At 47.5% G+C, this 18,432-nt stretch overlaps 1 protein-coding gene across 3 annotated transcripts in view; it reads right to left on the bottom strand.

Moving 5' to 3' along the window:
• Positions 1 to 3,439: 3,439 nt before the first annotated feature.
• KIF11 (kinesin family member 11) overlaps positions 3,440 to 18,432 on the bottom strand; it is a 143,843-nt gene continuing 128,850 nt past the window's right edge. For all 3 annotated transcript variants that reach the window (XM_063962050.1, XM_063962049.1, XM_063962048.1), the window contains exons 22-23: positions 4,974 to 5,081; positions 3,440 to 3,818 (exon numbers count right to left, since the gene is read on the bottom strand). In XM_063962050.1, coding sequence (XP_063818120.1) covers positions 3,696 to 3,818; positions 4,974 to 5,081 — 231 coding nt within the window. In that variant the 3' untranslated portion in view covers positions 3,440 to 3,695. The remainder of the gene's footprint in view (positions 3,819 to 4,973; positions 5,082 to 18,432) is intronic.

Below are 18,432 nucleotides of genomic sequence, written 5' to 3'. Positions count from 1 at the left end.
TAAAGCTTTTACTTTTGTGCCCTGTCTCCTGCGGAGCCGCTAATCCCCATGGTCCTGACGGAGTCCCCAGCATCCACTTAGGACGTCAGAGAAATGGGGACATGCAAGTAAGCATCCTTGATGTCCAGGGATACCATGTAATCCCCCTCGTCGAGGCTTGCAATAACCGCCCTGAGCGATTCCATCTTGAACTTGAATTTTTTTATGTATGTGTTCAAGGATTTCAAATTTAAAATGGGTCTCACCGAACCGTCCGGTTTCGGCACCACAAATAGTGTGGAATAGTAACCCCGGCCTTGTTGAAGTAGGGGTACCTTGATTATCACCTGCTGGGAATACAGCTTGTGAATTGCCGCTAGCACCGCCTCCCTGTCTGAGGGAGCAATCGGCAAGGCAGATTTTAGGAACCGGTGGGGTGGAGACGCCTCGAATTCCAGTTTGTACCCCTGAGATACTATTTGAAGGATCCAGGGATCCACCTGTGAGCGAGCCCACTGATCGCTGAAATTCTTGAGGCGGCCCCCCACCGTACCTGGCTCCGCCTGTGGAGCCCCACCGTCATGCGGCGGACTTGGAAGAAGAAGCGGGGGAGGACTTTTGCTCCTGGGAACCTGCCGTTTGTTGCAGCCTTTTTCCCCTACCTCTGCCTCTGGACAGAAAAGACCCGCCTTTTCCACGCTTGTTTTTCTGGGTCCGAAAGGACTGAACCTGATAAAACGGCGCCTTCTTAGGCTGTGAGGGGACATGGGGTAAAAATGCTGACTTCCCAGACGTTGCTGTGGAAACTAGGTCCGAGAGACCATCCCCAAATAATTCCTCACCCTTATAAGGCAAAACTTCCATGTGCCTTTTAGAATCTGCATCTCCTGTCCACTGGCGAGTCCATAAGCCTCTCCTAGCAGAAATGGACAATGCACTTACTTTAGATGCCAGCCGGCAGATTTCCCTCTGTACATCTCTCATATATAAGACTGAGTCTTTGATATGGTCTATGGTTAGCAGGATCGTGTCTCTGTCTAGTGTGTCAATATTTTCTGTCAGTTTATCTGACCACGCGGTGGCAGCACTGCACATCATGCTGACGCAATAGCTGGCCTAAGTATAATGCCTGAGTGTGTGTATACAGACTTCAGGATCGCCTCCTGCTTTCTATCAGCAGGTTCCTTGAGGGCGGCCGTATCCGGAGACGGTAGTGCCACCTTTTTAGACAAACGTGTGAGCGCTTTATCCACCCTAGGAGGTGTTTCCCAACGTGATCTATCCTCTGGCGGGAAAGGGAACGCCATTAGTACCTTCTTAGGAATTACCAATTTTTTATCAGGGAAAGCCCACGCTTCTTCACACACTTCATTTAATTCATCGGATGGGGGGAAAACTACGGGTAGTTTTTTCTCCCCAAACATAATACCCTTTTTAGTGGTACCTGTATTTATATCAGAAATGTGTAACACCTCTTTCATTGCCTCAATCATGCAGTGAATGGCCTTAGTGGGCATCAGGTTAGACTCGTCGTCGACACTGGTGTCAGTATCAGTGTCGACATCTGGGTCTGAGGTAGCGGGCGTTTTAGAGCCCCTGATGACCTGTGCGACGCCTGGACAGGCACGAGCTGAGAAGTCGGCTGTCCCACATTTGGCATGTCGTCAAATTTCTTATGTAAGGAGTCTATACGTGCACTCATTTCTTTCCATAAGCTCATCCACTCAGGTGTCTGCCCCGCAGGGGGTGACATCCCTTCTAAAGGCATCTGCTCCGCCTCCACATCATTATCCTCATCAAACATGTCGACACAGCCGTACCGACACACCGCGCACACACAGGGAATGCTCCAACAGAGGACAGGACCCACAAAAGCCCTTTGGGGGGACAGAGTGAGAGTATGCCAGCACACACCAGAGCGCTATATAATGCAGGGACTAACTGAGTTATGTCCCCTATAGCTGCTTTTTCTATATAAATGTATACTGCGCCTAAATTTAGTGCCCCCCCTCTCTTTTTTACCCTTTTCTGTAGTGTAGACTGCAGGGGAGAGCCAGGGAGCTTCCTTCCAGCGGAGCTGTGAGGGAAAAATGGCGCCAGTGTTCTGGAGATAGCTCCGCCCCTATTCCGCGGACTATTCTCCCGCTTTTTCCTATATTCTGGCAGGGGTATTTTCCACATATATAGCCTCTGCGGCTATATATTGTGGTATTTTTGCCAGCCAAGGTGTTATTATTGCTTCTCAGGGCGTCCCCCCCCCCCCCCCCCAGCGCCCTGCACATTCAGTGACCGGAGTGTGAAGTGTGTGTGAGGAGCAATGGCGCACAGCTGCAGTGCTGTGCGCTACCTTGGTGAAGACTGATGTCTTCTGCCGCCGATTTTCCGGACCTCTTCTTGCTTCTGGCTCTGTAAGGGGGACGGCGGCGCGGCTCCGGGACCGAACACCAAGGCTGGGCCTGCGGTCGATCCCTCTGGAGCTAATGGTGTCCAGTAGCCTAAGAAGCCCAAGCTGGCTGCAAGCAGGCAGGTTCGCTTCTTCTCCCCTTAGTCCCTCGCTGCAGTGAGCCTGTTGCCAGCAGGTCTCACTGAAAATAAAAAACCTAATTTCTATACTTTCTTTCTAAAGGCTCAGGAGAGCCCCTAGTGTGCATCCAACCTCGGCCGGGCACAAAATCTAACTGAGGCTTGGAGGAGGGTCATAGTGGGAGGAGCCAGTGCACACCAGGTAGTCATAAATCTTTCTAGAGTGCCCAGCCTCCTTCGGAGCCCGCTATTCCCCATGGTCCTTACGGAGTTCCCAGCATCCACTAGGACGTCAGAGAAAGACAGGTAAACAGCCGGTGCCCTCCAATGAAGAAATGATCCTCAAATATAATCAAATGCGTTTCAGGCGGCACTCACGGCTTTTAAGAAAGAACCACAGGAATCAACCTGAACGTGTCAACGTTTCAAAGTTTATAATAAAACTGTCCTGACGAAAAAGTTTTATTATAAACGTTGACACCTGTGGTTCTTTCTTCAAGCCGTGAGTGCCGCCTGAAACACATTTGATTATACACACACACATACATACACACACATACATACACACATACATACACACATACATACATACATACACATACATACATACATACATACACATATACACATACATATACATACATACACACACACACACATAAATATACAGGAAGTAACCAGAGAGCACAGGCTTATATCAAACCACCACAATGGATAATCAGAGGTATATAAACCTCAACAAGGTCAATACACTAGAAACTTGGCTCGCAGTGCTGTTCTTGCAAGATCCAAAACCTCACAAGCTTTACTTTAATGTTCTGTGCAATTCTCATTTGCACCCCATAAGTCACTTCAGGTCAAGTTATATACACATGGATATCAATTTGCAAATGTATAAATTTTTTCTTCTCATTAAATAAAATCGTAGGAAAACCTATTTATTCAGCAAATAGAAAATTTAATTGATTGCAGAACTCTTGCTTCAGCTGCCAAAAGTAAATTAATTGTTGAGGTTTAATGTTTTGACGTATATATATTAACATAAACATGGACATAGAGACACAAAGAAACAGAGTCCAGGAGACTAAAATAACCAACACGTGCAGCGCTGAACAGACATACATTGGATTTAAAAATATAAAAAAAAGTTCTCAGTGAGACGGGTACACTATTTACACGGCAGGAGGCACATCTCAGTTCTGAATTCGCAGAGGCAGTTTGGATTTGGGCAGTTCTCCATCATCCAGGACTTTCGATCGGTCCAAAATTGCTGAATTTGCTTTGTTTTCTTTTTCTTTTCTGTGTCCCTTCTTTTGCTATTACACACAGATAAAAAATTAAATTAGACAGTTTACAAATACGTACACAAAGTTGCACCACTAATGACAGACATACACCCGAACAATTTTTTCCGGGAGACGCTGGTCTGAGCTCAGCACAGAAAGGAGTTTTTGTTTTTTTTTGGAATTAATAAATGTATTTATATTTTAGAGAGCCAAATAGCACCCACAGGCCTAACTGACGCCTTGTCAATTTTCAAACATACAGAAGATAGAGTGAGAACCTATGATTTAGTATAAAGCAGCAGCTGGCATCTTTCTGGTGTAGTGGAATGAAGGTTGGTGGATAACGCAGTAAGGCTTGTACACCAAATAATACACTAGCACTTTACCTATGCATCAGTCTCTACGTACAGTGATGAGTAACAGGCGGAACTGGGGACAATTACAGCCCTCCGATGCTGCACCTATGACATGCGCTTGTTAGAGCTCAGGGGCAGGCAAAGATCGTTGCAACAGCTGCTGCGGTACTACATATTTACGCGTGCCATGTCACAGTTTTGCTGTTAACACATGCTGGGATGTGTAGTTTCACAGCAGCTTGAATGCCAGACGTTGCCTATCCCTGTCATAGCATGTAATATATTTACAAAGTCTGCTAATCAGCTATTACAGAGGCCTCTTTCTATCTTGTAATGTATTGCTTTCATTTATTACATAGGGGTGGTCTTCAGGTTGCCGGCGGCCGGGCTCCCGGCGACCACCATACCGGCGCTGGAATCCAGACATCTTTTCTTCCTCTTAGGGGTCCACGACCACCCCTGGAGGGAGAATAAATAGCGTGCCACCGTGCCCGCAGCGTTGCGAGCCCGCAAGGGGCTCATTTGCGCTCGCCCAGCTGTCGGTATGCCGGCGCCGGTATGCTGATCGCCGGGACCCCGACAGCCGGCAGACCATAATACACCCATTACATAGATGTAGTAATGTGCGGTACCTTTAAGGTAAAGAGGATCCCCAATGTACAGTTAGTGACCGCTGAACAGTTTGGGATGCAGAAGACAATACTGCAATTATCCAATTTAAAACTTAGAGGTTATTTTAGCAGTCCCTGTGTAAAACTAAATGCTAAAAGAAATGAATTTAACAAAAGGTTACCTACATAATACAGCACATCACCACTGTGGTCATTACCTGGAAGAAGGGAACGCCACCATTCTCTTGGCACACAACATTGATATCTATGATGGATTTGTCATTAATGTTACTTTCATTAGCACACGGTTCATCCTCCAGCGAATCCTAATTAGAAAGAATTTGCAATGAAATCTTGTACAGTAGGACAGACATTTCTTTATAAATACGCAACTATACAGTACAAAGGGAAATCTAGAGCCAGGTACAAACTAGAACGTTCTCCGACAGATGTATAATTTATGGACAAATCGTATTCTTCAATGTGTACGCCCCATCACTTACTGATGCAGGGTCCCGTTGTCCGCTGGTACTGCCAGTAACACATCCATCTGATATGTAGCAGGCCTAAATTGGGCAAATATTTCTAAATGGTGGTGGGATCCAATATCTTTATAGAGTTAACAAAAAAAATAAAGATTTTACTAACTGTAAATCTATTTCTCGTAGTCCGTAGTGGATGCTGGGGACTCCGTAAGGACCATGGGGAATAGACGGGCTCCACAGGAGACAGGGCACTCTAAGAAAGAATTTGGATTCTGGTGTGCTCTGGCTCCTCCCTCTATGTCCCTCCTCCAGACCTCAGTTAGAGAAACTGTGCCCGGTAGAGCTGACAGTACAAGGAAAGGATTTTGGGAATCCAGGGTAAGACTCATACCAGCCACACCAATCACACCGGATAACTTGTGATAACATACCCAGTTAACAGTATGAACAATAACAGAGCATCAGATAAACCCTGATGCAACTATAACATAACCCTTATTTAAGCAATAACTATATACAAGCATTGCAGTAGAAGTCCGCACTTGGGACGGGCGCCCAGCATCCACTACGGACTACGAGAAATAGAATTACCGGTGAGTAAAATCTTATTTTCTCTAACGTCCTAGTGGATGCTGGGGACTCCGTAAGGACCATGGGGATTATACCAAAGCTCCCAAACGGGCGGGAGAGTGCGGATGACTCTGCAGCACCGAATGAGCAAACACAAGGTCCTCCTCAGCCAGGGTATCAAACTTTTAGAACTTTGCAAAGGTGTTTGAACCTGACCAAGTAGTCGCTCGGCAAAGCTGTAATGCCAAGACCCCTCGGGCAGCCGCCCAAGAAGAGCCCACCTTCCTTGTGGAATGGGCCTTAACTGATTTAGGCAGCGGCCATCCAGCCGCAGAATGAGCCTGCTGAATTGTGTTACAAATCCAGCGAGCAATAGTCTGCCTTGAAGCAGGCGCCCCAAGCTTGTTGGAAGCATACAGGATAAACAAAGATTCTGTTTTCCTGACCCTAGCCGTTCTGGCTACATAAACCTTCAAAGCCCTGACCACATCCAGTAACTCGGAATCCTCCAAGTCATTAGTAGCCACAGGCACCACAATAGGTTGGTTTATATGAAAGGATGAAACCACTTTTGGCAGAAATTGTGGGCGGGTCCGCAATTCTGCTCTATCCGCATGGAAAACCAGATAAGGGCTTTGATGTGACAAAGCTGCCAATTCTGACACACGCCTAGCCGAAGCCAAAGCTAGTAGCATGACAACCTTCCAGGTGAGATATTTCAATTCCACCGTCTTGAGTGGTTCAAACCAGTGTGATTTCAAGAAACTCAACACCACGTTAAAATCCCAAGGTGCCACTGGAGGCACAAAAGGGGGCTGAATATGCAGCACTCCCTTTACAAACGTCTGAACTTCAGGCAGAGAAGCCAGTTCTTTTTGAAAGAAAATGGATAGGGCCGAAATCTGGACCTTATTGGAGCCCAATTTTAGGCCCAAAGTCACTCCCGACTGTAGGAAGTGAAGGAAACGGCCCAGCTGGAATTCCTCCGTAAGGGCATTCCTGGCCTCACACCAAGCAACATATTTTCGCCATATACGGTGATAATGTTTAGCAGTCACGTCCTTCCTAGCCTTTAGCAGCGTAGGAATAACCTCATCCGGAATGCCTTTTTCTGCTAGGATCCGGCGTTCAACCGCCATGCCGTCAAACGCAGCCGCGGTAAGTCTTGGAACAGACAGGGCCCCTGTTGCAACAAGTCCTGTCTTAGAGGCAGAGGCCATGGGTCCTCTGTGAGCATTTCTTGCAGATCTGGATACCAAGTCCTTCTTGGCCAATCCGGAACAATGAGTATTGTTCTCACTCCTCTTTTTCTTATGATTCTCAGCACCTTGGGTATGAGAGGAAGAGGAGGAAATACATAAACCGACTGGAACACCCACGGTGTCACTAGTGCATCTACAGCTATCGCCTGAGGGTCTCTTGACCTGGCGCAATACCTCTGTAGCTTTTTGTTGAGGCGGGATGCCATCATGTCCACCTGTGGCAGTTCCCACTGACTTGCAATCTGCGTGAAGACTTCTTGATGAAGTCCCCACTCTCCCGGGTGGAGGTCATGTCTGCTGAGGAAGTCTGCTTCCCAGTTGTCCACTCCCGGAATGAACACCGCTGACAGTGCTCTTACATGATTCTCCGCCCAGCGAAGAATTCTGGTGGCTTCTACCATCGCCACCCTGCTCCTTGTGCCGCCTTGGCGGTTTACATGAGCCACTGCGGTGATGTTGTCTGACTGAATCAGAACCGGTTGGTCGCGAAGCAGGGACTCCGCTTGACGTAGGGCGTTGTATATGGCCCTTAGTTCCAGGATGTTGATGTGAAGGCAAGTCTCCTGACTTGACCACAGCCCTTGGAAATTTCTTCCCTGTGTGACTGCCCCCCACCCTCGGAGACTTGCATCCGTGGTCACCAGGACCCAGTCCTGAATGCCGAATCTGCGACCGTCGAGAAGGTGAGCACTCTGCAGCCACCACAGGAGAGATACCCTGGCCCTGGGGGATAGGGTGATTAACCGATGCATCTGAAGATGTGATCCGGACCACTTGTCCAGTAAGTCCCATTGGAAGGTCCTCACATGGAACCTGCCAAAGGGAATGGCCTCGTATGATGCCACCATCCTTCCCAGGACTCGAGTGCAGTGATGCACTGACACCTGTTTTGGTTTTAATAGATTCCTGACCAGTGTCACGAGCTCCTGAGCTCTCTCTATCGGGAGATAAACCCTTTTCTGGTCTGTGTCTAGGATCATGCCTAGGAGAGGTAGATGAGCTGTAGGAACAAACTGCGACTTTGGAATATATAGAATCCAGCCGTGTTTCCGTTACACTTCCAGAGAAAGTGATACGCTGTTCAGCAAATCTCTTGATCTCGCTTTTATGAAGAGATCGTACAAGTACGTGATAATAGTAACACCTTGCTTCCGCAGGAGCACCATCATTTCCGCCATTACCTTGGTGAATATTCTCGGGGCCGTGGAGAGACCAAACGGCAACGTCTGAAATTGGTAATGACAATCCCGTACCGCAATTCTGAGGTACGCCTGATGAGGTGGATAAATGGGGACATGAAGGTATGCATCCTTTATGTCCAGAGTCACCATAAAATCTCCCCCTTTCAGGCTTGCAATGACCGCTCTTAGCGATTCCATCTTGAACTTGAACCTTTTCAGGTATATGTTCAGGGATTTTAAATTCAATATGGGTCTGACCGAACCGTCTGGTTTCGGGACTACAACATGGTCAAATAATAACCCCCTCCTTGTTGAAGGAGGGGAACCTTGACCACCACCTGGTGAAGATACAATTTGTGAATTGCAGTTAACACGGTTTCCCTCTCGTGGGGGGAAGCCAGCAGGGCCGTCGGTGAGGGGGCATCTCCTCAAAGTCCAGCTTATATCCCTGAGACACAATATCTATTGCCCAGGGATCTAACAGGGAGTGAACCCACTTGTGGCTGAACTTACGAAGGCGTGCCCCCACCGGGCCTAGCTCCGCCTGTGGAGCCCCAGCGACATGCGGTGGATTTTGTAGAGGCCGGGGAGGACTTCTGTTCCTGGGAACTAGCTGTGTTGTGCAGCTTCTTTCCTCTGCCCCCGCCTCTGGCAAGAAAGGACGCACCTCTGACTTTCTTGTTTCTTTGTTTGAAAGGCTGCATTTAATAATGTCGTGCTTTCCTAGGCTGTGCAGGAATATAAGGCAAAATATCAGAATTTTGAGGGAAAGACAAAACGTCTGAAGGATAATGCACAGGTATTTTTACAAAAATTCACATAAGTAATTGTAGTTAACCAACCGATAGATGAAATGAAATGAGGGCTAAGAGAAAGAGAAGCCCTAGTCAAATTGAAACTGGGTTGGAGGTGCGCCACTAAGCTGAGTATGCAGTATTTTTCTAAACATTATTAGTGTAAACCACTAGTGGGTTTCTCACTAAAAGAAAGGCTTAGCGTGTGGCGCACTCTTTTGAAATATTAATGCAGTGTTAAAACATAACTTATTTAATCTTTTAAAATAAATCTCTGTAGCCAGGCAGGACAAGTCATCTGATAGCCTGAGAGTACGAGGTAATAGAGTATTATATTAACCCCAAATTTCAAAATACTGTAATAATAATAATTCTACAATGAGACTAAAGTAAACGAAATATTGAGATACATATATTAATAAATTAAAAATACAGATTTTATAACCAAGCTGTGTGAATATTTATTCAGAAATTATCAATGCTAATAGGCTATTATTTCAGAGAATTATTAACCCATGCGGCTCATTAAATTAGTAGTCCTTTATTATTTCTAGGACCCAGACTGCTGCAAGGCAAAGTTTGTACCTAAAAGGAAAATGTGAAGGTGTTGTAACATAACGCCATCTTTTATACCAGTCTACTGTTCAAGACTGAATAAATAGTGCAGATGTAAATTGATACAAAGTTATGTCCACCAACTTGCAACAATTATATGGCTGACACAACAACAGATACAAGAGAACAGATAATAAATGAACTGTCTCTTGTAAAGATATTAATGAGAACTGTGAGGAAAAAGGGGGTCAGGTTATAAACAAAATAATTGATACTCCTGATGATAAATACAGTCTCACAAGTGATCATTAATTTATCAAATATAAATAGACACAATCAGATGTTAGATGCTGGTCTCGATTCATCAAACAGACAAACTTATCGTGTATATAGAAAGGTACAACCATAATACTCTATTACCTCGTACTCTCAGGCTATCAGATGACTTGTCCTGCCTGGCTACAGAGATTTATTTTAAAAGATTAAATAAAAGTTATGTTTTAACACTGCATTAATATTTCAAAAGAGTGCGCCACACACTAAGCCTTTCTTTTAGTGAGAAACCCACTAGTGGTTTACACTAATAATGTTTAGAAAAATATCAGAATTACCAGCTATAGCTGTGGAGACCAGGTCCGAGAACCCTTCTCCACACAATCCTCAGCCTTCCATATGCCTCTTAAGTCGGCATCATCTGTCCATTGCATATTCTACAGGACACGTCAAGCAGAAATCGACATAGCTTTGGCTCTAGGACCCAGTAGACTCATGTCTCTTTGGGGATGATATATATATATATATATATCTCCGTATGGTCCGGCTCTCCTGATTGCAGTACTCGTCCGGGTGCCCTCACGTACATGTATCCACACGAATCCCCAAGTGCGGCACTCCTGGACTTATCAAATAAATCACGGCTCAGACAGGCAGGTACAGTAACGTTTCAGTGCCACTTTATTTGGGCACTTTCATCAGACAAATCATGTCTGATGAAAGTGCCCAAATAAAGTGGCACTGAAACGTTACTGTACCTGCCTGTCTGAGCCGTGATTTATTTGATAAGTCCAGGAGTGCCGCACTTGGGGATTCGTGTCTATCAATCTATCTATCCATCTATAATTGGACAGCAATTAGGACCTCTTGTCAAAAGTGGGCATATATACAGTTGGGCACTGTATATATGCATGAGCCCCCGCCAAAAATTGTACATAAAAGCGGGACAGAAGCCTGCCCTCGAGGGGGCGGGGCTTCTTCCTCAGCACTCACCAGCGCCATGTTTTTTCTCCACAGCACCGCTGAGAGGAAGCTCCCCAGGCTCTCCCCTGCAGTGACACGGTAGAAGAGGGTAAAAAGAGAGGAGGGGGGGGGGCACATAATTAGGCGCAAAAATCAATATAAACAGCAGCTACAGGGTTAACATTAAGTTACTGTGTTATTCCTGGGTTAATAGCGCTGGGGTGTGTGCTGGCATACTCTGTCTCTCCAAAGGGCCTTATGGGGGAATTGTCTTCAGATGAGCATTCCCAGAGTGTGTGGTGTCGGTACGTGTGTGTCGACATGTCTGAGGTAAAAGGCTCCCCTAAGGAGGAGATGGAGCAAATGTGTGTGAGAGGGTGTCTCCGTCGACACCTGTTTGGATATGTGTAATTAAGTGATAAGGTGAATTTATTGCACAAAAGATGAGAACAGACATGGAATCTACCCATGTCTGTCCCTATGTCGCAGAGACCTTCAGAGTCTCTCAATGCTCACTATCCAAAATAATAGACACTGATATCGACACGGAGTCTGACTCCAGTGTCGACTACGATAATGCAAAGTTACAGCCAAAATGGCAGAAAAGTATTCAATATAGGATTATTGTAATAAAAGATGATTTGCATATCACGGATGACTCATCTGTGCCTGACACAAGGGTACACATGTTTAAAGGGGAAGAAAGCGGAGGTAAATTTCCCTCCTCTCATGAGGAAAAAGAGCGGGAATCTCCAGACAAGAGACTGCAGTTTCCCACAAAGAATTTTCAGGGAGTATCCTTTCCCCACTAGGGCCAGGATACGATGGGAATCTTTCCCTAGGGTGTCACGTTTGCCCAAAAGGTAGCCCTGACGTGACAGCTATTCTCAGGGATCCTGCAGATAGCGTGCACATTCTGGTACACTACTCAGACCGGCGATTGTGTCGGCATGGGTTTATAGCGCTGTGGCAGCGTGGACAGGTACCTTATCAGCAGAGATTATATATATATATATATATATATATATATATATATATATATATATATATATATATATATATATATATATATATATATATATTAAGATGATGTCTTAAGATAGATAGAATATATAGATAGAATATATAGATAGATAGATAGATACGAATCCCCAAGTGCGGCACTCCTGGACTTATCAAATAAATCACGGCTCAGACAGGCAGGTACAGTAACGTTTCAGTGCCACTTTATTTGGGCACTTTCATCAGACATGATTTGTCTGATGAAAGTGCCCAAATAAAGTGGCACTGAAACGTTACTGTACCTGCCTGTCTGAGCCGTGATTTATTTGATAAGTCCAGGAGTGCCGCACTTGGGGATTCGTGTGGATACATGTACGTGAGGGCACCCGGACGAGTACTGCAATCAGGAGAGCCGGACCATACGGAGATATATATATATATATATATATATATCATCCCCAAAGAGACATGAGTCTACTGGGTCCTAGAGCCAAAGCTATGTCGATTTCTCTTAAGTCGGCATCATCTGTCCATTGCATATTCTACAGGACACGTCAAGCAGAAATCGACATAGCTTTGGCTCTAGGACCCCCTCCCCCCCCCCTGCACCCTACAGTGACCGGAGTATGTGGGTGTAGTGTGGGAGCAATGGCGCACAGCTGCAGTGCTGTGCGCTACCTCAGTTTGAAGACTGGAGTCTTCTGCCGCCGATTTCGAAGTCTTCTTGCTTCTTTCACCCGGCTTCTGTCTTCCGGCTCTGCGAGGTGGACGGCGGCGCGGCTCCGGGATCGGACGACAAAGGGTGAGATCCTGTGTACGATCCCTTTGGAGCTAATGGTGTCCAGTAGCCTAAGAAGCAGGACCTATCTTCAGAGAGTAGGGCTGCTTCTCTCCCCTCAGTCCCACGATGCAGGGAGTCTGTGCCAGCAGATCTCCCTGAAAATAAAAAACCTAACAAAATACTTTTATAGCAAGCTCAGGAGAGCTCACTAAGTAGCACCCAGCTCGTCCGGGCACAGATTCAAACTGAGGGAGTAGCCAGAACACACCAGAATTCAAATTCTTTCTTTCTTAAAGTGCCCTGCCTCCTGCGGAGCCCGTCTATTCCCCATGGTCCTTACGGAGTCCCCAGCATCCACTAGGACGTTAGAGAAAATAAGATTTTACTCACCGGTAAATCTATTTCTCGTAGTCCGTAGTGGATGCTGGGAACCCCGTAAGGACCATGGGGAATAGCGGCTCCGCAGGAGACTGGGCACAACTAAAGAAAGCTTTAGGACTACCTGGTGTGCACTGGCTCCTCCCTCTATGACCCTCCTCCAGACCTCAGTTAGGATACTGTGCCCGGAAGAGCTGACACAATAAGGAAAGGATTTGGAATCCCGGGTAAGACTCATACCAGCCACACCAATCACAACGTATAACTCGTGATACTATACCCAGTTAACAGTATGAAACATAACTGAGCCTCTCAACAGATGGCTCAATAACCCTTTAGTTAACCAATAACTATATACAAGTATTGCAGACAATCCGCACTTAGGACGGGCGCCCAGCATCCACTACGGACTACGAGAAATAGATTTACCGGTGAGTAAAATCTTATTTTCTCTAACGTCCTAAGTGGATGCTGGGAACTCCGTAAGGACCATGGGGATTATACCAAAGCTCCCAAACGGGCGGGAGAGTGCGGATGACTCTGCAGCACCGAATGAGCGAACTCTAGGTCCTCCTCAGCCAGGGTATCAAACTTGTAGAATTTAGCAAAATGTGTTTGACCCCGACCAAGTAGCTGCTCGGCAAAGTTGTAAAGCCGAGACCCCTCGGGCAGCCGCCCAAGAAGAGCCCACCTTCCTCTTGGAATGGGCTTTTACAGATTTAGGATGCGGCAGTCCAGCCGCAGAATGTGCAAGTTGAATCATGCTACAGATCCAGCGAGCAATAGTCTGCTTTGAAGCAGGCGCACCCAACTTGTTGTGTGCATGCAGGATAAATAGCGAGTCAGTCTTTCTGACTCCAGCTGTCCTGGAAACATAGATTTTTAGGGCCCGGACTACGTCCAGCAACTTGGAATCCTCCAAGTCACGAGTGGCCGCAGGCACCACAATAGGCTGGTTCAAATGAAAAGCTGAAAACACCTTTGGGAGAAATTGGGGACGAGTCCCCAATTCCGCCCTATCCATATGGAAAATCAGATAAGGGCTTTTACATGATAAAGCCGCCCATTCTGACACACGCCTGGCCGAAGCCAAGGCCAACAGCATGACCACTTTCCACGTGAGATATTTTAAATTCACGGTTTAAGTGGTTCAAACCAATGTGACTTTAGGAAATTCAACACCACGTTGAGATCCCAAGGTGCCACTGGGGGCACAAAAGGGGGCTGAATATGCAGCACTCCCTTAACAAATGTCTGAACTTCAGGTAGTGAAGCCAGGTCTTTTTGGAAGAAAATCGATAGAGCCGAAATCTGGACCTTAATGGAACCCAATTTTAGGCCCATAGTCACCCCTGACTGTAGGAAGTGCAGAAAACTGCCCAGCTGAAATTCCTCCGTTGGGGCCTTCCTGGCCTCACACCACGCAACATATTTTCGCCATATGCGGTGATAATGGTTTGCGGTCACTTCTATCCTAGCTTTAATCAGCGTAGGGATGACTTCCTCCGGAATGCTCTTTTCCTTCAGGATCCGGCGTTCAACCGCCATGCCGTCAAACGCAGCCGCAGTAAGTCTTGGAACAGACACGGCCCCTGCTGCAGCAGGTCCTGTCTGAGCGGCAGAGGCCATGGGTCCTCTGAGATCATTTCTTGAAGTTCTGGGTACCAAGCTCTTCTTGGCCAATCCGGAACAATGAGTATAGTTCTTACTCCTCTTCGTCTTATTATCCTCAGTACCTTGGGTATGAGAGGAAGAGGAGGGAACACATAAACCGACTGGTACACCCACGGTGTCACTAGAGCGTCCACAGCTATTGCCTGACGGTCTCTCGACCTGGCGCAATATCTTTCTAGCTTTTTGTTGAGGCAGGACGCCATCATGTCCACCTGTGGCCGTTCCCAGCGATTTACAATCAGCTGAAAGACTTCTGGATGAAGTCCCCACTCTCCCGGGTGGAGGTCGTGCCTGCTGAGGAAGTCTGCTTCCCAGTTGTCCACTCCCGGAATGAACACTACTGACAGTGCTAACACGTGATTTTCCGCCCATCGGAGAATCCTTGTGGCTTCTGCCATCGCCGTCCTGCTTCTCGTGACGCCCTGTCGGTTTACATGGGCGACCGCCGTGATGTTGTCTGACTGGATCAGCACCGGCCGGTTTTGAAGCAGGGGTCTTGCCTGACTTAGGGCATTGTAAATGGCCCTTAGTTCCAGAATATTTATGTGTAGGGAAGTCTCCTGACTCGACCATTGTCCCTGGAAGTTTCTTCCCTGTGCGACTGCCCCCCAACCTCGAAGGCCGACATCCGTGGTCACTAGGATCCAGTCCTGTATGCCGAATCTGCTGCCCTCTAGAAGATGAGCACTCTGCAGCCACCACAGCAGCGACACCCTGGCCCTTTGAGACAGGGTTATCAGCCGATGCATCTGAAGATGCGATCCGGACCACTTGTCCAACAGATCCCACTGAAAGATCCTTGCATGGAACCTGCCGAATGGAATTGCTTCGTAGGAAGCTACCATTTTTCCCAGGACTCGCGTGCAGTGATGCACCGAGACCTGTTTTGGTTTCAGGAGATCTCTGACTAGAGACGACAACTCCTTGGCTTTCTCCTCCGGGAGAAACACCCTTTTCTGGTCTGTGTCCAGAACCATCCCCAGAAAAAGTAGACGTGTCGTAGGAACCAGCTGTGACTTTGGAATATTCAGAATCCAACCGTGCTGTTGTAGCACCTCCCGAGATAGTGCTACCCCGACCAACAACTGCTCCCTGGACCACGCCTTTATAAGGAGATCGTCCAAGTATGGGATAATTAAAACTCCCTTTTTTCGAAGGAGTATCATCATTTCGGCCATTACCTTGGTAAATACCCTCGGTGCCGTGGACAGACCAAACGGCAACGTCTGGAATTGGTAATGACAGTCATGTACCACAAATCTGAGGTACTCCTGGTGAGGAAGGTAAATGGGGACATGTAGGTAAGCATCCTTGATGTCCAGTGATACCATGCAATCCCCTTCCTCCAGGCTTGAAATAACAGCCCTGAGCAATTCCATCTTGAACTTGAACCTTTTTATATAGGTGTTCAAGGATTTCAAATTTAAAATGGGTCTCACCGAACCGTCCGGTTTCGGTACCACCAACATTGTGGAATAGTAACCCCTTCCTTGTTGAAGGAGGGATACCTTGACTATCACCTGCTGCGAATACAGCTTGTGAATTGCCTCCAGCACTGCCTCCCTGTCCGGGGGAGCTGTTGGCAAGGCAGATTTGAGGAAACGGCGAGGGGAAGACGTCTCGAATTCCAGCTTGTACCCCTGAGATACTACTTGTAGAATCCAGGGATCCACCCGTGAGCGAGCCCACTGGTCGCTGAAGTTCTTGAGACGGGCCCCCACCGTACCTGGCTACGCCTGTGGAGCCCCAGCGTCATGCGGTGGACTTAGAGGAAGCGGGGGAGGGCTTTTGTTCCTGGGAACTGGCCGTATGCTGCAGCTTTTTTCCTCTACCTCTGGGCAGAAAGGACGCGCCTTTAACCTGCTTGCCTTTCTGGGGCCGAAAGGACTGTACCTGATAATACGGTGCTTTCTTTGGCTGTGAGGGAACATGGGGTAAAAATGCTGACTTCCCAGCTGTCGCTGTGGAAACGAGGTCCGAGAGACCATCCCCAAACAACTCCTCACCCTTGTAAGGCAAAACTTCCATGTGCCTTTTAGAATCTGCATCCCCTGTCCACTGCAGAGTCCATAAACCCCTCCTGGCAGAGATGGACATTGCACTTATTTTAGATGCCAGCCGGCAAATATCCCTCTGTGCATCTCTCATGTATAAGACTACGTCTTTAATATGCTCTATGGTTAGCAATATAGTGTCCTTGTCTAAGGTATCAATATTTTCTGACAGGGAATCTGACCACGCAGCTGCAGCACTGCACATCCATGCTGAAGCAATAGCTGGTCTCAGTATAATACCTGAGTGTGTATAAACAGACTTCAGGATAGCCTCCTGCTTCCTATCAGCAGGCTCCTTTAGGGCGGCCGTGTCCGGAGACTGTAGTGCCACCTTCTTTGACAGGCGTGTGAGCGCTTTATCTACCCTAGGGGATGTCTCCCAACGTGACCTATCCTCTGGCGGGAAAGGGTACGCCATTAGTAACTTTTTAGAAATTACTAGTTTCTTATCGGGGGAAGCCCTCGCTTCTTCACACACTTCATTTAATTCATCAGAAGGGGGAAAAACCACTGGTAGTTTTTTCTCCCCAAACATAATAACCTTTAATGTGGTACCTGGGGTAATATCAGAAATGTGCAACACATTTTTCATTGCCGTAATCATGTAACGTGTGGCTCTATTGGAATGTACACTAGTCTCATCATCGTCGACACTGGAGTCAGTATCTGTGTCGACATCTGTGTCTGCCATCTGAGGTAGCGGGCGTTTTAGAGCCCCTGATGGCTTTTAAGACGTCTGGGCAGGCACGGGCTGAGAATCCGGCTGTCCCACATCTGATATGTCGTCAAACCTTTTGTGTCAGAAGTTGACACTGTCGCGTAATTCCTTCCACATATCCATCCACTCAGGTGTCGACCCCGCAGGGGATGACATCACATTTATCGGCACCTGCTCCGCCTCCACATAAGCCTCCTCATCAAACATGTCGACACTGCCGTACCGACACACCGCACACACACAGGGAATGCTCTGACTGAGGACAGGACCCCACAAAGCCCTATGGGGAGACAGAGAGAGAGTCTGCCAGCACACACCAGAGCGCTATATAAAACAGGGATACACACTACAGTGATTTTACCCCTTATAGCTGCTTATATACCACAGATTGCGCCTAAATTTAGTGCCCCCCCTCTCTTTTACCCTATGTAGTCTGGAACTGCAGGGGAGAGCCTGGGGAGCGATCCTTCCAGCGGAGCTGTGAGGGAAAATGGCGCCAGTGTGCTGAGGGAGATAGCCCCGCCCCTTTTCCGACGGGCTTCTCCCGCTTTTTTTATACAGTTATGGCAGGGGATTTTACACATATATAGTCTTAAAGGCTATATTATGTGTTAATTTGCCAAGTAAGGTACTTATATTGCAGCCCAGGGCGCCCCCCCCCCCAGCGCCCTGCACCAATCAGTGACCGGAGTATGTAGTGTGCCTGGGGAGCAATGGCGCACAGCTGCAGTGCTGTGCGCTACCTTAATGAAGACCGAAGTCTTCTGCCGCCGATTTCCAGGAACGTCTTCTTGCTTCTGGCTCTGCTAGGGGGACGGCGGCGCGGCTCCGGGACCGGACGACCGAGGCTATTCCCCATGGTCCTTACGGAGTTCCCAGCATCCACTTAGGACGTTAGAGAAAAGGAAAGAGATTACTCACCCATTTGTAGACAGAAGCCAGCCAAACACCGTGCAGAACAGCTCCCGCGCCTCCGTCCCCGCGAGC

This window comes from Pseudophryne corroboree, chromosome 3 (assembly GCF_028390025.1).
Source record: "Pseudophryne corroboree isolate aPseCor3 chromosome 3, aPseCor3.hap2, whole genome shotgun sequence".
In the NCBI taxonomy this organism is placed as follows: domain Eukaryota; kingdom Metazoa; phylum Chordata; class Amphibia; order Anura; family Myobatrachidae; genus Pseudophryne; species Pseudophryne corroboree.
The sequence above is the reverse complement of the archived record's forward strand: the minus strand, read 5'-3'. Positions and strand labels throughout refer to the sequence as shown.